Here is an 18,988-nt window from a genome sequence, read left to right on the forward strand (position 1 = left end):
CTCCGAGGAGTGGGCTTGGTCACGCTATTTCACTGTTTCTCAAGTCAGAGCTGTTTCTGTGGAAACCCTCTGAGTGCTCCGAGGAGCCTTCAGCTAAGCATTCTTGGCCCTTGGTCCCAAGGCTCTGGGGTCTTGGTAGAGCAGGGCCCGTGCTTTCCATCGAGGAGGTAAGCATAGGTCTGTGTGGGGTGAGAAGGGCTTATGCCCCTTGAGAGGTTACCCACAGAACAGCCTGAGGGCTGGGGATGTGACTGCTTTCTGTGCAGTCTTGTAGAGGTGGCTCCCCGTCATTTCTGATCCCCGTATCTCTTCCTGGGAGTGTGCGACGATGCTCCCCTTTCTGCGGAAAGAGTTTTTGCTAGAGTTCGTCTTCCTTGGAGAGATCAGGTGTCCCTCCCATGTCTCGGGAGTGGAACCCGGTCTCGATACACTACCTTTCCTTGGTACGTATATCAGCTTCAGGGCAGTATTATTAGACAGTTAGCTGCGGCTACTGCATAGGGTGCTCCCCTCCCATCGAGGGTTTACCTGAGCACTGCCCCATTGGGCAACTGAGGTTCACCCTTACTGCCTTCCCCAGGCCAAAGGGAACTTTCGCGGGTCAGATCTCATCCAAGGCTTCTGTACAGGGCACGGTGATGCTCCCCTTTCTACGGAAAGGGTCTCTGAGCTCGTCCCCCTGGGGGATCAGTGGCTCCTCCTGTCCATGGGAGTAGAAGCCTGTCGCGATACACTGCCTTGTCCTGTGTGGCTAAGTGTATCGGCTCTTGGCAGTTTTAGTGGATAGATAGCCGCGGCCTCTATCTGCTTGGCATCTTTGTGCTCCCCTCTCCTTGAGGGTTTTGCTTTGAGCTTTGCCTAATTGGGCGGCTAGATGCGCCCCTACTGCCTTCCCCTTAGAGCCTTGTTAAGCCGGCAGTGCTCCCCTCACCCTGAGGGTCTTCTTATTCCACCGTTTCTCAACGGTACGTCTAAAAATAGGCCCACATGTTTGTGGGCGCTTTCTCAAATCCATGTATATGGTAAGTGCACACGTTAACCTTTGGGCACTTTTCTAAAATCCACGCTGTGGTATGGAAGGCACCGGTGTTCTGCGTCCATTCTAAAATCCTTTATGGTAGGGATTCACGCGCTATTGCCCGTACCCTTTCTCGAGGTGGTCTAAAACCCGGTCGTCTCGGGTCCATCTCCAGAGCTTCTGCCAGGCTAAAAGAACGGTTTTTACGCGCCCTAGTTCCGGTGCGCATTTTATGCTCGCTCAACCGGGTTGAGCAGGGAGTTACCACTTGCGTTCTGTGTACGACTTCTGAGGGAGTCGTGCAGGGCTGCAGTAGCCCCTGTGTGACAGGCCAACCTGGGTATCCTAGGCTTCTGGCCGTATCCCCTTAAAGGAATACTTTGTTTCCAAGCTTGGGCTCTACCCCGGGCCGATATCTGCCCTACAGGTAAGTTGGGTATGCAGCCTAAGCTCTGGCCGTAGGGGATATGTCACTGACAGCCATCACTTTATCCTAGGGGCGACTCCCTTAAGGCCTAGGGAGTTGGTACTTAGTGCCTGTCTCTCCGGAAGTCAGGCACTCCCCTCAGCATGGCAGCGTGGGTATAACCGTTCCCCCTAGCGCCCCCTAGAGGACGCAGTTCGAGTTCCTCGAAAGGGAACGTCTCAGGTTACGTATGTAACCTTGGTTCCCTGAGAAGGGAACGAGACACTGCGTCCTCTAGGCTCGGGGCCATGCTTCGGGATGTGAGCTTCAGACGAAGAAGCGGCCGTCCTGCTCTACCGGTGTCCTTTTATACTGTGGTCGCACCGGTAGTGACGCGCCGGCAGCGACGAGTCGCGCCGGCAGTGACGTCATAGGCTGTCGCCGGCCAACTTTGTTGTTGTTTTGTATATATACTTCAGACACGGGTCACGCTGACGGCGTTCCCCCTAGCGCCCCCTAGAGGACGCAGTGTCTCGTTCCCTTCTCAGGGAACCAAGGTTACATACGTAACCTGAGACGTTTGAAAAAATAAAATCAAATAAATCCACTTACATTATTCTGCTTGCTTAAGATGTGTGTATGTATGTGTGTGATCTTAAATCTTTTATTGTTTTAATTTTTTACTTTTTTATATTTAAAGAAGAAACTATATATAAAAAGGTGGTTTGAAGCCGTTGCTTCAAAGAATGAAAACAATAGATTTGCTTCAAAGCTATTCGAAACATCATTCAATGTAAATTGTGATAATTGTAATCAATAATCGCAATAACAATTTCAAGGTAATAATCGACAATTATGATTTTGTCATAATCGTGCAGCCCTATTGTGTACGTTTAAGTGTATAATCATAAGTAAGTTTAATAATTAAGTTAAAAATTAAAATGTTGACTGCTTGTTTATTATAAAATTTCATTTTGTTAATGAAGAATAACTGTAATTTTGCTTGGAGTTCTACTCATTTAGAATCGATTAATTGCTATTAATCGCATGCAAAATTAAAGTTTGTTTACATGTCTGTGTCTTTTATATTTATATGTATACATAAATACACACATATATATATTTAAGAAATATTTACTTGTATGTGTGCGTGTGTGTATATATATATATATACATGCATATATATATATATATATATAAAGCTGTCAAATCGATTAATTGCAATTAATCGCATCCAAAATAAGTTTGTATACATAACATATGTGTGTGTACTGTATATTTATATGTCTATATAATATATAGACATAGTGGTATATATATATATATATATATATATATATACACACATATATATGCTGTCAAATCGATTAATCACAATTAATCACATACAAATTAAAAATCTGTGTACATATGTGTGTGTACTCTACATTTATATTTATATATAAATACACACACACGCACACATGTATATATTTAATAAAAAATAATGTGTGTATATATATGCTGTCAAATCGATTAATTGCGATTAATCGCATGCTAAATAAAAGTGTTTACAAAATATGTTGATGATCATTTTGTTAATGAAGAATAACTGAGTTTGCTTGGAGTTTTGCTCATTTAGAATCGATTAATTGTGATTAATCGCGTGCAAAATGAAAGTTTGTTTACAAAATATATGTCTGTACTGTATATTTATATGTCTACATAAATACACACACATATATAAATTTAAGAAATATTTACACGTGTGTGTGTGTGTGTGTGTGTGTATAAGCTGTAAAATCAATTACTCACGATTAATCGCATCCAAAATAAGTTTGTATGCATAATATATGTTTGTGTACTATATATTTATATGTATATATAAATACACACACACACACACACACACTTTTATATTTAAGAAATATTTACGAGTGTGTGTGTGTGTGTGTATGATGTCAAACCGATTAATCGCGATTAATCGCATCCAAAATAAAAGTGTGTTAACATAATATGGGTATATATAAAAACATGGGTATATGGGTAATATAGGTATATATAAATACACACATACATCATGTATGTCATGTGTATATATATATATAATTTATATTATATATACATTTACACAGACACACATGTATATATATATATATATATATATATATATATATTTATATTACCCACTGTATATATTTAAATATACATATAAATATACAGTACACACACACATATTGTGAAAACAAACTTTTATTTTGAATGCGATTAATCACGATTAATCGATTTGACAGCACTAACAGATAAATAAACACAATAAATGTAAGTGCACCACATGAGATTTTTGCAACCTGAAATAACCTTGACTTATTTTCTGAACATTTTGAAAGATTCATTGATCACACAGTCATGAAGCTCAGCACTAAGTAAGGCTCCTCTCTATTATATCATTTCCTGTTTTGTTATTTTTCCGGTTTTACGTTTATGTTTGTTAGTTGCACCACAGCTTCTGCACTAAATTAAGACACCATTAAGCTTTTATTATAAACTTTCACAAAATGAGAAACTGTTTATTTGATCAACATTTCTCCACCTCATATAGTGTGATCTGTGGCAGTGAGCATCAAATGAGAATTTCTTAATTTGCTTTTAGTCCCCTGGTTATCAAGATTAATTTGACTGCATGAACTCCTAATCTTCAATCTCATTTCAAGGCCAATAAAAACTAAAAAAAAAAAAAAAAGATACATAAAGAAAAACGCTCCAGGACAAGTTACAGGAATGGGATGTGATCGTTCCCAGGGGAAATTAGGCGTACAGTGAGTTTCTAGTACAGACCAGATTAAAAAACGATGCCATTATACTGTTATTAACCTAATCAGTTGAGGAGGCCTGGACCGGACCTGAGCTGCTGTCTAAATTTAGTTTGCCGTCACTGAGGGGTTTTCTCATAGGCAGAAAATCTGGAGTAAAGGCTGAATGCAGGTCAGTCTAAGAAAAACGTGTCTTCCTACTCAACCAGAGCCTCGTTTTGCATCATTAAAACCAGTTGTTGACTAAATGACAAATAATTTAGCCAATTACATTGGAACTCTGTCAAGTTAATACATTTGTTTGCCGTTATAAGTGTCTGGATTTGGTTCTGAGGCTCTTTTATTAAATTTGAGAAAATCAATTAATCTAAATTATTTTACATAGATGATTACATATTGTCAGAACTAATGTTTTTTGTGTTCATTTCTGGTTTCTGGTAATTCTCTATACCAAAACTGTGTGTATTTGACAGTTTAAGCACAATAAAACATGAAATAACTTAGTTTAGTACTCACATGCCGTGTGACAGCCGCTTTCGTGCTTTAAAACGCATGATTTCAGCGTTAGACGTGATAATCAAAACAGAGTATCTGAGGTATGAGCTGTAAAGGCACAGCCTATTCTGGAAAAGGGGGCGGGGAGCAGCAGCTCATTTGCATTTAAAGAGACAAGCACGAAAACAGTGTTTCTACTTCCACTCAAAATATGCATTTTTAAAATGATGTAATAAATGATCTGTGGGGTGTTTTGAGCTGAAACTTCACCGACATATTCTTGAGACACCTGAGACTTATATTACATCTTGTAAAAAGGGGAATAATAGGTCATCTTTAACAATTTCATCTCGTTCCTTGTGTTTGTAGGTGCTGGCGACGGCTGCGGAGAAACTGCAGGAGGAGCACCAGTGGAAGAATGAAACTGTTGTAATGCTTTATACATTCACTTTTTGTAAACACCATGAAACACATACACACAGGTGGAAGAAATAAGACTGTTAAACTTGCCTGGGCATGTTTTCAATCAGTGGTTTATTGAATAAGATCAGATACCAGACACATTTACACACGTCATCGACCTCAGGATGGTGAGATAATCAATTGGGTGAGAAAATGTTGGCATCCTGGTCTCAGACCTTGCGTCTGTTGTATTGATGCATTTCAGGTTCCCACGGACTGAAATATCAATTCTAATTTGCAGAGAAGTGGATGTGATGTCTGGTTGTCTGGTTATAGATTTGTCAGTCAAGTATTGTCTGAATGAGTCATCAAAATTTGTAGCGCAGCAATATTTCATTTCTAAATCAGTCTGAGAGGAGATTCTATCTTTAATATGCTTTTAACAAACAAAAAACTTCCAGAATGTTTATTCAGTGGTTTTAATTTGAATATTAGAGAGAGGTATTGGATATATATCCATAAAATAGCACTGAATTTTAATATCGACCATAATATTGGACAGTTCTAATATACATTAAAAAAGCTATTACCATAGTTTCATTTTTCATAGTTAGGATGTTACACTCCTGCTCATATCATGCACTGTAAATCAAACAAGTGTGTGGGCGCTCATAAATCCATCCTGCCTGGAGCTGTCACAGCAGGTGTTTCTCTTCAAGCGTTTGTTATGGACACAATTGTTGTGCTAGAAGTGACAGACAGAGAGGTTTTCTTTTAATTATTAATAGGATGCAGGTAGAGTCGTGTTAAAGACACAGTCTGCAAATTGAGAGTTTGATCCCATGCGGGGTTGAGCTGTATACACGTATGTTCAGCGATTAGTGGTTTATAACCTAAAAAGAGTGTCTGTCACATGATTAGCAAGCAAGTAGGACAGGTGGCGGCAGCCGGTGATGATCCACTCCTATGTCTCCAAGGCAACTGTATGTCAGATAGTGAGCTTGCTTGTTAACGCCCCACTAATGCTAGTCCTGACAGCGCCCTCACACTGTGAGGAGAACAACCCTGGGAGAAGAGATAAACACACACATACACGCACACCTAAGCAACATGCTTCACTTCTGGGAAAGAGAGAGTACAGAATTTTAACAGCTTCCTTTTGTGAATGCACAAAGATTAGGTACAAAACCCTGGCAAAACACACAGAGGGAGCTAAATAAAAACACTTGGAAATACACAGTCACATTCAGATGTAATATACTGTTAGAGATTAACACTTTGATAAAAACCAAAAAACAAAAATGTAATTGCAACAAATTAATGACTGATAAATTATAGGATGGAATGATATAGTGTAGTAAACTCTCATATACTTTCTTTTAAATAAGCATAATTTAATGAATTTCTTACATAATAATTTTATAGTTTTCTGTATGTTTTTATTAGATGTTTCCACTACTGAATAAAAAATAAAAAAGATAATTACAACTTTTTATCTCACAAGTCACAGTTGTGACTTTTTTTCTCAGAATTGCTAGATAATTGTGACTTTATTTCTCAGAAATGCAAGTGTATATCTCACAATTGTGACCTTTTTCCCAGAATTGCAAGTTTATATCTTGCATTTGTGACTTTTAATTGCGAGTTTATAAATCGTAATTGTGACTTTTTTCTCAGAATTGCACATTAATATCTCGCAATTTTGACTTTTTCTCTCAGAATTGTGAGTTTGTCTTGCAATTGTGCCTTCTTTCTCAAAATTGCGAGTTTGTGTCTCACATTTTTTTTTTTTTTTCAGAATTGTGAGTTTAAATCTCGCAATTGTGACTTTTAATTGCGAATTTATAAATCGCAATTGTGCCTTTTTTCTCAGAATTGCGAGTTAATATCTCCAATTTTGACTTTTTTTCTCAGAATTGCGGGTTTAAATCTCGTAATTGTGACTTTTTTCTCAGAATTGCGAGTTTATATCTTGCATTTGTGACTTATTTCTCAAAATTGTAAGTTTGTGTCTCGCATTTGTGACTTTTTCTCAGAATTATGAGTTTAAATCTTGCAATTGTGACTTTTAATTGCGAGTTTATAAATCGTAATTGTGACTTTTTTCTCAGAATTGCTAGTTAATATTTTGCAATTTTGACTTTTTTTCTTAGAATTGCAAGTTTAAATCTCGCAATTGTAACTTTTTTCTCAGAATTGCAAATTTATATCTCGAAATTGTGACTTTTTTTCTCAGAATTTTCTCAGAGTTTAAATCTCGCAATTGTGACCTTTTTCTCAGAATTGAGATTTAATATCTCATAATTGTGACTTTTTTTTTCTCAGAATTGCGAGTTTATATCGCGAAATTGTGACTTTTTTCTCTGAATTACGAATTTATCTCTCAGTTGTGACTTTTTTCCTGAAATTGCGAGTTTATATCTCACAGTTGTGACATTTTACTCAGAATATATGTCTTAAAACACTCAATTACTTTTTTTTTTATTGTGTGGTGGAAACAGGCTTCCATAGCAATCTTTTAGGAATGTTTAGAAATATATACATATATTAAAAAAAGAACATTAATAGATAACCCTACTTAAAAAAATTAAAAAGATAACAAAAAACTTATTGATGCCAAAGTATCCTAATGATATTTAATCTTAAAACACTAAAGCCTTATTCTGTCACTCTTTGTCAAACAGGTGAATGACACCGTCTACTACAATGCCAAGGACAAGGTAAGGTTTCATTTTAAAAAATACATGCTTGGATATGAACTAAACAACAAAGGGATGTAAATGAACAAGTTGATTTTTGCTCATTTCTATGTTTGTAGTTTGACATTAATGACACGGAAACATACCACAACCGCATCAAACTAGAATTCAAAGAGGATCCTGTTTTCAAACGCCCCGTTTCGTACAACACAACAGCAGTGCACATTCCCACAGATATCTACGAGGGCTGTAAGTACACACACAAACACGCACACACATTTTCACATGTGTTCTTTTTTACGACTTTGCATGGTAGCTAAAATACCAGTTTATAAAATCAGTCTTTCAGTGACAGCTCGGCTTTATTGCTGTGTGTCAGGTGTGGACAGCTAGAGGCTTGTGGAAAAACTGCAGACTAAATTTAGAGAGCAGCCCAGCTCAAACGCAGCATGCCTGGCCCCTAAGTGACCCCACAACCCCCAATATCCTCAAGCGAGAGAATAGTTCTCACTCTCTGTCTCTTGCTTTAAAAGGTTACGGGTTATGAGTGTTTTGAGGTTACTACCAGTGGTGAGAAAACTACTGTAGATTATGAGTAGCTTGAGTGGATCCAAGTTGTTTGTTTCTTCGTCAGAACAGACTTGGAGAAATGTAGCATTTCGTGCATCTTTTGCAGTGGATGGGTGCCGTCAGAATGAGAGAAGAACAGCACAATACTCCATATACGGTCATCACTTAATATCTTGTAAAGTGAAAAGCTGCGTGTTTGTAAAAAAAAAACATTGCTTCTGGCCAAAACTTGAGTCCAAAATCCACGATAACACTTCCTCCAGTTAAAAAGTCCATGTTGTCCTCACACATCGAAATCCACCAGTGTTTGCTTGTAAATACTGCTTGATTAGTGTGTATTTCTCTCCTGATTCAGATTAAATGACATTTTTTGAATAGAAGACTTGTATTTTAGCTGTTTGCACTTAAAATGTCTTAACAATGTATTTGTTTACCACAAACACACAGCTTTTCGATTTACAAAACATATTTTTATCAGCTGTTTGGACTCTCATTCTGACGGCACCCATTTGCTGCAGAGGATCCACTGATGAGCAAATGATGCAGTGCTAAATTTCTCAGAATCTATTCCAATGAAGAAAACTCATCTACATCTTGAATGGCTTGAGAGTGAGTCAATTTTCTGCAAATTTTCATTTTTGGCTTAGTTTTGCTCGGTAGCCCCGCCCACAATGATCTCATTGGTCCCTCATAGCAATATTTTAAACATCTCATACATATGTTGGATGTGATTTTGTAACAAGTTGGTCAAATGGGCTAGTGCTTTTTTAAGACACGAAGCATCATACTCACTGTGTTGGCAGAAATCTGATCTCCTCAGTGTGGCCATGCATTTGCGTGAGTGTTTCACAGGCAGATGAGTCTGATGTGATATTTGTGTTCTAGATGAGGACTGATGCAGCCGCATTCATCATATGACTCATCTCTCTCTGTCCCGCTGTCTCTCTTTATCTACTTTTACTCACTTCAAATTACTCTCAGTACCTTTTGCTTTCCGCCTGATTTTCTTGGTCCGGCAGCATTGGGTGAAGCTTTCAGGCAATATTCTGTTTTCCATTCAAGTCTTTATGTTTAATAATAGTTTATTATGTAATAATATGGCTGATTATTCAAGTATATTCATCTTGTGTTATTGGCGGCTCTAGGCTGTCTGTATGTTTGCATCTTATTAGGACATGAATCTGTGCTTTTTGCCTCAATGCAGTGTGTCATCTGTCATCACAATCTCAAGATGGACACAGACATGCTCAGAGAGAGCGTGTGAGAGTGTTTATGTGAACGCGATGACGTGTCTGTCACATGGACGCCTCTGGCTGCTCGTAGTGCTCAGATTGTTTTTTTCTGTTGACTGTTTGTCCTGATTCATTTAAACCAATGAAAATTTGCCTGTCGTCAAAAATCGTATTCCACATACGCCCTCGCTTTCTCTCTCGCTCTGATTGAATTGAGCTATAAATTATTTTTGTTCGCCGTAATCAGACTGTCAGAAAAAAAACGAATCACTCACACTTGGCAGCAGCTCCTAAATAAAGTGTCTACTAGCGTCTATTATTGCTATGGAAGCCTGTTTCTGCCACTGAATAAAAAATAAAATAAGGTTATTACAACTTTTTATCTGACAATTTTGCTTTTTTCACAGAATTTCTTGATACAAACTAACATTTCTGACTTTCTACCCAGAATTGTGAGATGTAAATTGCTAGTTATAGAGTCAGAATTACGAGATAAAAACTCACAATTCTGACTTTTTTTCTAAGAAATGCATGATATAAACTCAAAATTGCAAGAAATTTTTCACGCAAATGCACGTTTGTAGCACGCAATTCTGACTTTTTTCTTGCAATTGCAAGTTTATATCTCTCAATCTTTCTGTCTTGCAGTTCTGACTTTTTTTTTCTCAGAATTGTGAGATATACACTCGCAATTGCCCAATTTTAAAGGGGAAAAAAGACTGATGTTCTCAGAATTGTGAGTTTATATCTCACAATTTTGACTTAACTTGCAATTCTGAGAAAAAAAGTCAGATTTGTGAGGTTATATCATATATAAATCTTTGATCTTGAGGGAAGTTATTTGTGCTGATTTTCCAGACAGAAGCAAACAGAGATTAGCTAATGAGGATGTGTGGTGTCTAACCCTGCAGACTGACAGCTTGATGGATGAACAACAGGAAGGGGTGTGAAACTGCATCTAATCTTGCTAAAAACACACACACACCTAGATGATTGTAAATGGCTACACTCTCATTCACTAATGCACTTCCTTTAGGACCAGTAAATTACGATGCCTTCATGGACTAGTCTTGTATAGAAATATGCGACAGCCTTTACTTGCACTATTAACCTGTGACCTACAGAGTCTGTAGTGCAGAAGGGATATCCTCTCGTGGAATGATTACAGGCTTTCATGATTCCACAATGATCCTGCAATTTAGCACTCACACCACCACGACAAACGTTTCCACAACTCCAACAATAAAGATTGCAAAGTCAGTGTCCTAGAGTCTGGTCCTAGTTGATGGCTTGCTTTATTTATGTATGTATGTATTAGGGGCATTTTCTCTGAGGAGGCAAGGGAGGCAGTGACCTCTGAGTCTCCTCAACATTAAGAAGTATATAAATGACATATTTTTCTAAAGAAACATTGTCCAACATTAACACCAGCATGTGAAGTTACAGCGGGAGTCTGATTGATTGATTGATTTCTCTCTCTTTTTTTTTTGGCTTTTTTGTGTCACAAAAAATAACAAACCAGTAAATTCCAGCAGTTTCCAGCAAAAATGTTTATGAATTTATGGAGTTGTCTGTATAATTACAATGACCAAAATTATATACGCAACACTTTTGTTTTTGCCCCCATTTTTCATGAGCTGAACTTAAAGATCTATGACTTTTTCTATGTACACAAAAGGCCTATTTCTCTCAAATATTGTTCACAAATCTGTCTAAATCAGTGTTAGTGAGCACTTCTCCTTTGCCGAGATATTCCATCCACCTCACAGGTGTGGCATATCAAGATGCTGATTAGACAGCATGAATATTGCACAGGTGTGCCTTAGGCTGGCCACAGATGTCGCAAGTTTTGAGGAAGCATGCAATTGGCATGCTGACTACAGGAATGTCCACCAGAGCTGATTTGTATCTTCATTTCTCTACCATAAGCCGTCTCCAAAGGCGTTTCAGAGAATTTGGCAGTACATCCAACTGGCCTCACAACCGCAGACCAGGTGTAACCACATCAGCCCAGGACCTCCACATCCAGCATCTTCACCTCCAAGATCGTCTGAGACCAGCCACCCGGACAGCTGCTGCAACAATCAAACCACACAATTTCTGCACAAACTGTCAGAAACCATCTCAGGGAAGCTCATCTGCATGCTCGTCGTCCTCATCGGGGTCTCGACCTGACTGCAGTTTGTCGTTGTAAACAACTTGAGTGGGCAAATGCTCACATTTAATGCCGTCTGGCACTTTGAAAGGTGTTCTCTTCACTGATGAATCCCGGTTTTCACTGTACAGGGTAGATGGTAGACAGCGTGTATGGTGTTGTGTGGGTGAGCGGTTTGCTGATGTCAACGTTGTGGATCGAGTGGCCCATGGTGGCAGTGGGGTTATGGTATGGGCAGGACAACGAACACAGGTGCATTTTATTAATGGCATTTTGAATGCACAGAGATACCGTGACGAGATCCTGAAGCCGATTGTTGTACCATTCATCCACGACCATCACCTCATGTTGCAGCATGATAGTGCACGGCCCCATGTTGCAAGGATCTGTACACAATTCCTGGAAGCTGAAAACATCCCAGTTCTTGCATGGCCAGCAGACTCACCGGACATGTCACCCATTGAGCATGTTTGGGATGCTCTGGATCAGCGTATACGACAGCATGTTCCAGTTCCTGCAAATATCCAGCAACTTCGCACAGCCATTGAAGAGGAGTGGATCAACATTCTACAGGCCATAATCAACAACATGATCAACTCTATGCGAAGGAGATGTGTTGCACTGTGTGAGGCAAATGGTGGTCACACCAGATACTGACTGGTTTTCGAACAGGCCTTTTGTGTACATAGAAAAAGTCTTAGACCTTTGAGTTCAGCTCATGAAAAATGGGGGCAAAAACAAAAGTGTTGCGTTTATAATTTTGGTCGTTGTATATTACATATATAATTTCTAGGTATCATTGCATATTTTCTATAAAAAGGAAAACTTGTAAATTGTGAAATATTATATAACAAGTATTTTTATAATATTTAAATAATAATAATACAATTAATAATATTAAATAGTAATGCATGTATATATAAATAATATAAAATGAATAATAAATAATTTATTATTAATTATTAAGTAATTATTAAGAAATAATATACGTTTATTGAAATTAATTTACATTAATAAAAAAATGGGTCACTGAAGGTTTTGGCGGGGCAACTAGAAATCTGGGTCAGCAGAAAAAAGCCTTGCTGTTGAGCCCTGATGTGTGTGTGTGTGTGTTTATGGAGCACTGTTCCTCTTCTTACTGTAAGTGTTCTAACAAGTCATGACGTGGCAGTTTCTAGCGACAAATAATTTGTCCACACTGAAAGTGAAAATGCGGAGTGACACTACACAGTTGAAGCCAATCAGATGGTGTTGAATTTGTGCAATTTTGAGGAACATGATTTTGGACCATTGAGATTTCACCATGGGCGGGACTTGCTAAAATGACTAGTTAGGACAAAAACTCTTGCTTGTTTGCGCATACTTTTTTCCGATCATTTTTTAAACATTTTTCCATACATATTGTTTACTATAGCCATTATATGAGTATATGAGGAAGAAGTAGAAGGAAGTGGAAGAAACAGAGGTGTTGCTGCTGATGGACCCTCTTAAAGATGATCGATAGGGTCTGGACTGCTTTTGAGTGATGGAAAAGGCTTGTATTGATTACACACCTAGAGTAGGAGTCGTCTTGATGGAGAGAGGAAGTGGGTGGCATTAAAAGACGTCCCATGGGATCCAACACACCGGTTCCTTTTAGAATTAGGCTATAAAGGCGGAAATGATTCTAATAATAATTCAGCATCATAATACTTAAACTAAACCCACGGAAGAAAGTGATATCAAAGGAAAATCTGTCATGTGACATCATGGGGAATGATGTCAGAGCTTTGCCAGGGCTTTTTTTTAAATGTTAGCATCACTCTCACTTACAGCAGTGTCCATTTATGACATTCTCTGGAAAAAAGGGCCCAATTTTCCGGTAATTCCATTAGAATTGCATTAGCTAATAGTTCACTTTGTTGTTTCCTTTACCGCAGCATCTCCTTCAAGTGGTTCATCACTTCAAGTTTAGCATAACATAATGGGATCTGAAGTTTTGAGAGCCAGTTTATTGATTTATCCCTGATTTGGGGTTCATTTGAGTGTTTGTTAGAACAGAGCTCTCTAAAAACATGTCAGCTTGAGTTAAATCCCATAAGAACTGTAGGGATGCTTCACGTCGAGAGTGGGATTTATCCTGTGTGTTTATGTGTTTGCAACAGCCACTATAATCCTGAATGAGCTAAACTGGACTGCCGCTCTGGATACCGTCTTCAAGAAGAACAAGGAAAAAGACCCGACCCTCCTCTGGCAGGTTTTTGGCAGTGCGACAGGCCTGGCTCGATACTTCCCAGGTAAAGCACTGGAATGTTTAGGAGCTCCGTATTACACATGTACCATAACATAGAAACTACAGAAAGTACAAATATGTACATATTTCCTGTCCCAAATGCATTTCATAGCTGATGGTGATATGTGAGTGTGACATTTGGAACAAGGGCCATAGACTAATAAGATAAAAGGCTGGAGAACAATAAACGGGGCAGGAAACAAAGCAGAAACATAAAAGCAATGCACAGAACATGAACAACTTCATGTTGATGCATGTGAAGTTATTAGTGCTATATGACCATTAAATGACACTCAGTTTTAAATAGTCTAATTAATAGAAACTGTAAATGTAATGTAAGTCATGATATTTCTAGATAAACAGTAACTCAATATTAAAGCCTTTTTCCACCACTGAATAAAAAATAAAAAAGGTAATTGTGATTTTTCATCTCGCAATTCGAGACGCGATTCTACTTTTTTTCTCAGAATTGTGATATGAACTCACATATAAACTTGCAATTCTGACTTTTTTTACAATTGTGAGATATAAACTTACAATTGCGAGAAAAGTCAGAATTGTGCAAAACTCGCAATTCTGACTTTTCGCAGAATTGCAAGATATAAACTCAAAATTGCGAGTTATAAAGTCAGAATAGCAAGATATAAACTCGCAGTTGCAAGATATAGTCAGAATTGCGGGAAACTCGTAATAAACTCACAATTCTGGCTTTTTCTTGTATTTCTGACTTTTTTCAGAATTGCGTGATATAAGCTGACAATTATGAGTCATAAAGTCAGAATAACGAAATATAAACTGGCTATTGCGAGATATAAGGTCAGAATTGTGTGAAACTCGCAATAAACTCACAATTCTGACCTTTTTCTCAGAATTGTGAGATATACATTCACAATTGCGAGTTATAAAATCAGAACAGGGAGATATAAACTCACCACTGCAAGAAATAAAGTCAGTGTTGTGCGAAACTCGCAATAAACTCACAATACTTTTTCTCACAATTCAGACTTTTTTTTGCAATTTTGACTTTTTTCTCAGAATGGTGAGATATGAACTCACAATTATGAGTTATAAAGTCATAATAGCAAAATATGAACTCGCCATGGCAAGAAATAAAGTCAGAATTGCATGAAACTCGCAATAAACTCACAATTCTGACCTTTTCTCGCAATTGCAAGTTTGTATCTCACAATTCTGACCTTTTTCTCAGAATTGTGAGATATAAATTCACAAATGCGAGTTATAAAGTCAGAATAGAGAGATATAAACTTACCATTGCAAGAAATAAAGTCAGTATTGTGCGAAACTCACAATAAACTTGCAATACTTTTTCTCACAATTCTGATTTTACTTGCAATTCTGACTTTTTTCTTAGAATTGCATGATATAAACAACTGAGTTATAAAGTCAGAATAGCAAAATATCAACTCGCCATTGTGAGAAATAATGTCAGAATTGCATGAAACTCACAATAAACACAATTCTGACTTTTTTTTCGCAATTGCAAGTTTGTATTTCACAATTATGGCTTTTGTCTCAGAATTGTGAGATATGAATTTACAAGTTATAAAGTCAGAACAGCAAGATATAAACTCGCAATTGCAAGAAATAAAGTCAAAATTGCGTGAAACTCGCAATACGAGTAAGACTTTCTGACTTTTTTTCAGAAATGCGTGATATAAACTTACAATTGCGAGAAATAAAATCAGATTTCATGAAACTTCTGAGTTTTTTCTCAGAATTGTACAATATAAACTCTTAACTGCAAGTTATGAAGTCCAGTATGGAGGAGATGTAAACTCGCAAATGCGAGAAAAAAATCGTGAGATAAAAAGTCGCAATTACCTTTTTAAAATCTTTTTTATTCCGTGGCGGAAACTGGTTTCCATAGATCAACTCTTAGCTGTAGTTACATTTTTTCTTTAGCATCAAAATGATGTTGCTTTTTAATTACATTGTATTAAATTGATATTAAAAACATGAATTTGTATTAAATATCAAATTAAATATTTAGTATTAAATACTGAGATTATTTAATATCACAGACCCATTAAATCAGCTTACATTTAAGAACCAGTACTTGATAATATTTATCTACTTTATTAGAAATGAAATGAGGTTGAACTGTGATGGACAATAATTTTAATAACCTCTTAGCTGTTTATTTTTTTCTATAATATGAAAATAATATTCAGTTTATCTAAAATTATTATTTTTTATTGATTAATATAAAATATTAAACCTAAATTGTAATTTTAATGTTATTGTTAGAATGTATTTATTTGTTAATTCATTCATTCATTCATTCATTCTTTTTTTTCATATACACTGTAAAAAAACAATTTGTTGAGTCAACTTAAAATAATTTGTAACCTGGCTGCCTTAAAATTTTAAGTTCAGTCAACTCAAAAAAAAGTTTATTCAACTTTGAATGTTAAATTATACTAAGTGACAACTTACATATTTGAGTTGAATCAACTTAAAATTTTAAGGCAGCTGAGTTACGTACCAATCTGTTTAGCAAACACAGATATCTAAGTTATTCCTTAGTACAACTTAACATTTCAAGTTGACTAAACTTATTTTAGTTGACTGAACTTAAAATTTTAAGGCAGCAGGGTAACAAATTATTTTGAGCTTTTTTACAGTGTATGTCCATAAAACCTAATTCTACTTCCAGTGACTGCTACTTGAAAATGTTTTTTTCTTCTTAATTGGATGTGATTGTAGAAGGTCGGGAAGATTATAATCATAATAAACCCAAAATCTCATTATCCCGTCTGCTCCAGCTTCCCCTTGGGTTGACACGAGGAACACACCAAACAAGATTGACCTGTATGATGTACGCCGAAGGCCCTGGTGAGCAAACCTGTGCTACTTGAGTTTATATGTATTTGCTTGTGAGAAAGATAGCAAGTGCTTCATTTTCTCATTTTTGTTAAGCCTGATGTTTTTTCTTCTGTGTGTGTTTGTGTGTCTGCAGGTATATCCAAGGTGCAGCTTCACCTAAAGACATGTTGATCCTGGTGGACGCGTAAGTGAAGTCTCTGTGATTCACTATTAAACTTCATACACTCACTAAGTCTTTCGCAACTGATCCTGTTTCGGTTTTGCACTTTGAGCAATTGGTTGATCTGCAGAATGTAATTTTTTATTCTACACTCTCTGCTTTAAAGAGCTCATGTTAGTTCTGCATTAGAGTCATTTATTTTTATTTTGGAAATCTTGGCAGGCAGATAAATAACCAAGTTGTTATTATATGAAGCAGGTTATAAATATTAAACGGTGTAAGCAAAAAAAAGCATCTTTTTGTTCCGATAATGTGCCTTAAACTGTTATTCCCCACTTATTCATCATTAAATATTTGCATTCGAAATGAAGAAGCACATTACAGTCATGCTTGATGTTAAAAAGTGTTTGTAATGTTGACGTAACTGAAAAGTCAGTTAGAGGTATGACCCGGAAATACAAAATCCATCAAAAACAACATTAACATGTCATTATGTGGTATATTTTATCATGCTTAAAGGGCGTCTCTTGGTTACAAGTGCAATTAGCCTTGTTGTGTTAGAAAATATGGCCTGGAAGAGTTTATTCTGTTATTGCTCAGCAGTAATGATGATGGTGTTGTGCTGTCTGGGCGTTGAGCCCATTAGTGTAGATCAGCTTTAGCCAATCAATGTAGTTTAGCTTTATGACTAAACACTAAAGCCCACACACCTCCCGCTGGAATCACAGAGTGATTATTAACCCATAAAAACCTGATCCAGCGTGTCAGTTCTGGAGCCATTAAAAGCCAAAATGGGGTTTAGTGTTCTCTGGATGTGTCTTTTTGACTTTTTGTTGTCTGCCAGCGTTCAAACTAAGTAAGAGATTTTAGTTCTGTTTCCTCTCAGCTTTTTCCACCTAGAGTTTTTTGGGCTATTCATAGCTATAAGGTGTCTTTCTTTTGGACTGACTGATTGATTGATTGATTGATTTAGTTAATTATTTTATTTATATTAGTTAGTTATTTAGTTATTAGTTAGTTAGTTATATTATTGTTAAATTTGATTTTATTTGATTAAAAACTAAGTTGTTTTATTACTTTATCTTATTTATTTGTTTGTTGGTTGGTTTGTTTAATCATTCATTTATTCATTCATTCATTCATTCTAATAATTTGCATTATTATTTATTCATTCATTCAGTCAGACAATGTTTTGTTTATTTATTTATTTATTTATTTTCAACTTATTTTAATTTACTTTATTTATTTTTAAATTAAGTTGTTTTCGTTTTATTAATTTATTTGTTTGTTTATTTATTTATTCCTTTTTTCTCTTATTTTATTTTATTAAAAACGAAGTTATCATTTTAAATTTTTGACGTCTATCTTATTTGTTTGTTTATTTATTTATTCATTCATTCATTCCAGTTATTTTGTATTATTATTTGTATTATTATTTATTCATTCTTACAATTATTTATTATTTATTTATAAATAATTTATTAACTTATTTTATTTTATTGTTTTTAAATGATTAAGTTGTATTTATGTATTTAAGTATGTATGTATGTATGTATGTATTTATTTATTTATTTATTTATTTATTTTAAAAAATCCCCTTTTTTTCTCTAGCTCATTAGGATGTCCATAGGTGTCTCTCTTTTTATTTTATTTTATTTTATTTTATTCATTTTGTTATAAATTAGTAAGTTGTTTTGTATTATTTATGTATTTATTTTCTATTTATTTATGTATTTATTTATGTATTTATTTATTTATTTTTCTATTTAGCTCTTTGGGCTATCCATAACTGTAAGGTGTCTGTCTCTAATTTTATTTTATTTTATTTTATTTTATTTTGTTATAAATTAAGTTGTTTTGCATGATTTATTTATTTATTTATTTATTTATTTGTTCCTTCATTCATTCATACATACAATTATTTAGCATTATTTATTTAT

At 36.0% G+C, this 18,988-nt stretch overlaps 1 protein-coding gene across 3 annotated transcripts in view; it reads left to right on the plus strand.

Moving 5' to 3' along the window:
* cacna2d1a (calcium channel, voltage-dependent, alpha 2/delta subunit 1a) overlaps window positions 1-18,988 on the plus strand; it is a 107,006-nt gene that overhangs the window by 46,649 nt on the left and 41,369 nt on the right. For all 3 annotated transcript variants that reach the window (XM_051107212.1, XM_051107213.1, XM_051107214.1), the window contains exons 4-9: window positions 5,081-5,140; window positions 7,798-7,833; window positions 7,932-8,061; window positions 13,914-14,045; window positions 16,828-16,897; window positions 17,022-17,072. In XM_051107212.1, coding sequence (XP_050963169.1) covers window positions 5,081-5,140; window positions 7,798-7,833; window positions 7,932-8,061; window positions 13,914-14,045; window positions 16,828-16,897; window positions 17,022-17,072 — 479 coding nt within the window. The remainder of the gene's footprint in view (window positions 1-5,080; window positions 5,141-7,797; window positions 7,834-7,931; window positions 8,062-13,913; window positions 14,046-16,827; window positions 16,898-17,021; window positions 17,073-18,988) is intronic.

Source organism: Labeo rohita, chromosome 4 (assembly GCF_022985175.1).
Source record: "Labeo rohita strain BAU-BD-2019 chromosome 4, IGBB_LRoh.1.0, whole genome shotgun sequence".
Lineage (NCBI taxonomy): Eukaryota > Metazoa > Chordata > Actinopteri > Cypriniformes > Cyprinidae > Labeo > Labeo rohita.